Here is a 6,000-nt window from a genome sequence, read left to right as displayed (position 1 = left end):
TCATCGTCTACCTGAAAGATAGACCAATACCTACTAATGATCTCTCTGACCTCAAGATGGTCTGAGGTAAAAGTTGTTAGAAACTCAATAGTGGGTGGAGTCCTGTCACTATTGATGTTTCCCACAAAGTCTGAAGGTCCAAAATATAGTGTGGCTACTGTATGTCTTAGATCATGGGTGTTCTCTAAGGAATGACTGACCTCATTAATGTTATACCCTCTCTGTAATAGCCTAAGTCTTAAATCATCTAATTCTACCAAAAATCCTCTTTCAGTCGGATTTAGCCTGGAGGCTCTAATTGCCTGGCCCTTCATGATGTTTTTAAAGACGAAGGGTGTCAAAAATCAATTGGTTATTACAATCAACCACAGTTACACCCAGATACTAATAAGATAATGTTTAGGATAAAAACTCAATCCAGGTCTACCAACACTATGCCACCTTCTAGTGTCACTGGTTTTGTTAAGCAGCAACATAAGGTCATTGTCACTGCCCTCTCAAATGCTGCCATCATAGGTCTGTGTCCCTACATCACATTCACCTAACTCTGTTTTCAGACATACAACGACAAGACAGAATTAAGCTTTACCTAGACATTTGTCTTGCCATACCAATATATGGCACAGTAATGTTAACAGCATGTGTCATTAAACTGCATCTATCAGCATAGTGACCCACTGCTGGCCATATTATATCCTTAAGTGTTTCATCTAAATTTTTGGGAGTACAGGTACAGGTTCTACAGCTGGATATGTTATTCCTTTTAATTAAATGTCTGTGGAGGATATAAAATCACTTTTACTAGATGTAAATCTTGATCACCTACTGTGTACATTGAATTCAGAAGCTTCCTCTGAAAAAATACTGAAATGTTGTGTACATTAACAGAACTCGGATATCACTGCAAATACTCTCAATCTATTACTTCACTTCATCAATGCACATATAATACACATTTGATTTTACACTTCAAAACTAAACAAAAGATACATACCAAAAGGCCATGTGTTCCATGTACAGCAATGCATCTAGAAAAGCAGTGATGAATGGCTAAGTCGTTGAGGTATGTTGGAGGATCATAATTTCCTTTCTGGTCAACATCACCAGCTAAATGAAAGTGGACTGGGTAGCTCCCCATAACCTGCTGCCCCATATTCACTAATTCGATGCCTGACAAGTGAACAGAGTGAAAGTTTCTTTGAATCTGTTGAGAAAATATATTTACACTGCAATTAGTGGCATCTGCAATCTCCTCAAGGAAAATAACCTCAAAAATAAGTATTCATTTGTTTAGATTTATGAAAGTTAATCAGTTTGGCTTAAACAAGCTAAGCTCAAAAGGTGAACTGCAACAATTTATACTGCACTTTAAAAAAATATTTCTATGTAATGCAACTAGGGCTAAAACAATCAGTTATATTTTGTGCAGAAAGGGTAACAGATAGTGTGGATATGTTTCCTAGAGTTATTCAGCTTGATAATTCACATTTCCTGAAAAGAATGTTGCAGATAATAACCTATTGAAATAAGTTCACTGTTCATTAGTATTATCTAGGACTGCTGAACGAAAGTTCAAGAGTCCGAATCCACGATCAGAGCACACTTTAACAAAAGCGCTTTCACTGAAAAAGCGCTTTCATTAAGGTATGTTTAAAAAAAAAAAAAAAAAAAACATTAAAACTACTTTTACGCAGAGGGGCAAGCCCCCCCCCCGCACCCCCCCACTTTAATATTCTGACTCCAAGATCGCACTACAGTGGGGAAAAGGGAATTTTCCCTTATCCACACCATAATACAAATGGCACAACAGGCATACTTATGCAAAAATGCTGCTTCGGTGAAAAATATTTTCACGTAAGTATGCCTGCCCATTCGCAATTCGGTAAAAGGGCATTCATGCAAGAGTCCTAGACCTATATAATTCATGTTTCCTGAAAAGAATGCTGCAGATAAAAACCTATTGAAATATGTTCACTGTTCGTTACTGTATCATTTCATACAGATATATATATATATATATATATATATATATATATACACATATATATATATACATATATATATACACACACACACACACACACACACACACACACACACACACACACACACACACACACACACACACACACACACACACACACACACACACACACACTTCCTATTTTTATTTCCCTGTGTGCTAATAATACCAGGCAGTTCACATATATACTTTCTTGGAAGTCACTACTCTGGCTGTAATCATTACTTTCATTCACTTTGAGCATGCTGAGGTTATATTTTTTCATAACGGAAGGAAAGAACAATAGGATAACAAGAGGTCAAAATATAAATTTCTAAATGATATGCTAATCATACATGCTCTGCCATTCATCTGACCAATATTTCAATTCTCTGGCTTTGGACAAGGCCACATTAGCTGTCCACAAGATACAGAAAATGGCTTCAGAAGTTTAGAAGCCGGTTTAGGACCATAAACCAGATATTTAAATATGTTCTACTTATTTAACAAGTAAAATCTGTAAGGGCAGATTTGTGTTTGTGATATACATGGGGATGAGGCTCAGAGGGGCATTTTACATTTCAGATAGCAGATAATTTCATACTTATACAACTACTAGCACTATGCTGCTACAATACCAGTTGAGCCTATAGGAAGTGGTCACTAAAATACTAGCCAAAAGCAGACAACGTAGAGTAATCCCACAGGCAAGGATCAAATGAATGACAAAGGTCAGAGCAGGCAAAGGCCATCAGTGGTATACCACAGACATCTGTGCTGGACCCCTTACTGTTCGGAATTTATTCCTCAGAAATCCAGGTACACTTAGACGGCCTGTGGCTGACCAAGTTCACTGAAGACTGCAGACTGGGAGCAATCACTGAGTCCCCCAATGAGTCCCCCAGTGATGTTAATATACTGCAGTCAGGGTTAACTCAGACAAATGATTGGTGCCAAAGGCACAGAATAAAGATAAATGCAAAAATATACATTATTATTCCCTTTGGGAAAGCTAACATCCCTGCTAATTATATTATACACAGCACACCTCTAAATTTTTCTGCCTGCTTACTTATGAAAAAAAAAATACATTAATTAAATGTGACAAATGATCCAATCTAAATTTTTATTTATTTTTTTATTTATTTATCATTTGTTGACCGGGAAAGGTTAAATGCATGCATTTAACCACCACCCACACACTCTAAACATGTTAGAAGCACAAACAGGGACTTAATAAAGAGGAATGTTGAGTGAAAACAAAACTTTAAATTAAAAAATCCCTTAAACTTAGTAAATGAAAATAAAAGATTCCTGCAGTACAAATATATTGATATTCGTGTTAGTTTTCAGGAAACAAAAATTACACATTTGAAGTACATCACATAAAGACAATAAATTTGTGGCCAAAAATATATTCTTATGTATTTTCTATTACATGTTTTATCTTGCAAACATATTGATCAACATGTCAAAACTATATGTTGTAATTTAACTGTGGCTTATCTAAGAATATCCCTTCTTTTTACAGCACTATTACAACTTTTATTATAGCTAGTAGCAAAAGTTACAATTTCATAAGACAGCATGATGGAATCACTAATTTAAATTTAATTATTCTGATGTAGGTTCATAGGTTCATAGGTTTATACTAGGCTATCTGCCCTAAGGCATTTATAAGCCTAGCCACCTTATATGAAAAATACTGTGCCCATTAGTTTGTTGTGCCTCTGTCCAGCAGTGACCCAGAGATGATTCCCCGGGTAAAGATCTCCCATCCACAGGTGTAGATTTGTCTTGGACAGAGTCAGCGAGGTGCTCTGCCTCACATGGACCAGGATTTTATTCCACAGCATAGGAGTCACTGAGTGATAAATCTATTTATATCCGTGCTAAGGTTTAAGTCGCTTGCTCTAGTGGTTTTGGTGGATTTGGATTTTTGAGGTGGAGCATGTCCATTAATTCCGGGTTGGACATGGCCTTGTATGTCAGGCACATGTCACCTCTGAGCAGGCGACTGAATAGAGCTGGAGTTTCTTCAATCTGGCAGCATATGACAGATATCCTTTTGGTGAGGAACTTTTGGGGTCTCTCCAATTGCTGCAGATGTCGGGTGAGATACATCCCGAATGGGGCATTGTTTCGATCATTGGTCTGATAAGTGAGAGAGTACAGGAACAATGACCTCACTAGATCTGGATGTGAATCCCTTCATGATCAGGTGGGCAATGTAGAAGGTCTTTCTAACCACTTTAGCAATGTGAGTGTCAAGAAAGGCCACTGTCAACTGGGGTCCCAGGTCCCTGATAACCTCTTCTGTGCTTAGTGGATTGCCACCTATATGGTAGCTTGGGGTTACCTTGTTTTATTTTTGGCGTTTAACTTCAGGCCATGGCTCTGGCACCAGCTATCTGTTTCCGTGAGTCCCTTCTGAAGGATATCAGTGTCGATGCACTTTCCACTGTTTGCAGTCATCTGCAAACTTTGTCAATAAAGTCCTCCCATGTTGGCCTGTACTTCCCCTGTGGGACACCACTTGAGTCTGACACAGCGCCAGCAACTCTAACCCTGTGGGTTCTGTCCTTAAGCCAGTTTGCAACCCATCTTGTGACATATGGGTTTACATTTAAGCTTTTTTTTTTTCACAATACCCGGGTGGGTATTGTGTCGAAACCTTTGCAAGGTCAAGGTAGGCTGTATGGACTGCCTTTCCCTCATCAATGGCCTTGGTGACTATTTGAAGAAGTCGACCAAGTTCAAAGGCATGATCTTCCCTTGACAAAACCAAACTGGGTCGGGTCCAATGTCTGCAAGTCCCTATATCTTTGTTTATGAGCTCCATTATGATCCTCTCCATAGCTTTGCAGACTAGACTTGTGCCACCTTTGTGGAGTGGGACCACAATCCTGTGGTAAGGCTGAGATTAAACAGCTGCCTTATGTGCGGTTTAATTCCTCATTTAACACCATCCGGTCCCATTGATGCTGTGTTTTTAGCTTTAGAGAGCAGCTTTCACCTGCGCATTTGAGATGTCCGGGAGGCTACACTCGGCTGGGATAGTTATCTCTCCTTTAGGGGAGAGGGGTGAAGTTTGCACTGAACCTGTCTGCCAGTATGTTGGCAATGTCTGTGGGTTCAGTGATTTTGTATCATTTTGGACTAATTCTGAGCATATCTGTGAGTTTCCACCCAGGTTCCTAACATAGCTGAAAAGGCCTTATGATTGTCCTTTGAATCCATGGCAATTTTCTCTCAAAATTGGCCTTAGTTGATTTTATGAGTGTTCGTATTTTTTACTAATAATGATCAGGGGTGACTTCCCTTTTATGGATTTTGTTCTATCATGTAATAGCTTTCTCCTCTTATTGTAAAGTTTGTTAATGGCTGGGGTCCACCAGACTGGACGTTTGCCCTTTGTGGAAAGAGTCTTGGTTTTATTTGGGATTGCCTGATCCATGCAGTCCTGGAGGTGTTCATAGAAGGCATTTGTAAGGGCTTCCGCAGCTTGGGTTGTGGTTTCCTCTGACTCAGGGGCCTTGAAGGATACCACACCAGTCTTGAGTAGTGTGAAGTTTGCTAGAAGTTCTTCACTATGGTCTTTTGTTTGGGGTGGGATGTGGATTTCCAGTGAGATTAGTTTATGATCAGATCTCACCAATGAGGGATATACTTCCGGTGTGGAGCATTTTGTCCCCATGTTTGTGACAATGAGATCTAGTATATTTTCTCCTCTCGTGGGAACAGTGACTAGCTGTTCCATGGCATTTGAATTTATGAACTCCAGGAACCGTTGGGCTAGAAAGTAGTAACATCATTCATTGATACCCAGGGTATAAGAAAAAAAAACATATTTGTTTGTTCATGAAGGTTGTACTTATTGGTTATTTTGGCAAACATTGTTTATGAATTAATCACACATGGAAGTATATGAAACCAAGAGTGAAGGCCAGGGATCAATGCGCTCAAACCATACATTTACATACATGCATGTGTTTAAA

General features: G+C 39.0%; 2 protein-coding genes across 4 annotated transcripts in view; both read right to left on the bottom strand.

Annotated features, from left to right (window-relative positions):
* The window catches only part of LOC122807037 (cell surface hyaluronidase-like), a 615,869-nt gene that overhangs the window by 152,439 nt on the left and 457,430 nt on the right, over window positions 1–6,000 (bottom strand). For both annotated transcript variants that reach the window (XM_044077936.1, XM_044077937.1), the window contains exon 9: window positions 995–1,204. In XM_044077936.1, the coding sequence (XP_043933871.1) occupies window positions 995–1,204 (210 nt within the window). The remainder of the gene's footprint in view (window positions 1–994; window positions 1,205–6,000) is intronic.
* The window catches only part of LOC122807038 (cell migration inducing hyaluronidase 1), a 378,711-nt gene that overhangs the window by 361,748 nt on the left and 10,963 nt on the right, over window positions 1–6,000 (bottom strand). The gene's annotated exons all lie outside the window — the stretch shown is intronic.

The sequence above is a fragment of the Protopterus annectens genome, chromosome 7.part0, assembly GCF_019279795.1.
Source record: "Protopterus annectens isolate FY-2018-M chromosome 7.part0, PAN1.0, whole genome shotgun sequence".
NCBI classification, from domain to species: Eukaryota; Metazoa; Chordata; order Ceratodontiformes; family Protopteridae; genus Protopterus; species Protopterus annectens.
The sequence above is the reverse complement of the archived record's forward strand: the minus strand, read 5'-3'. Positions and strand labels throughout refer to the sequence as shown.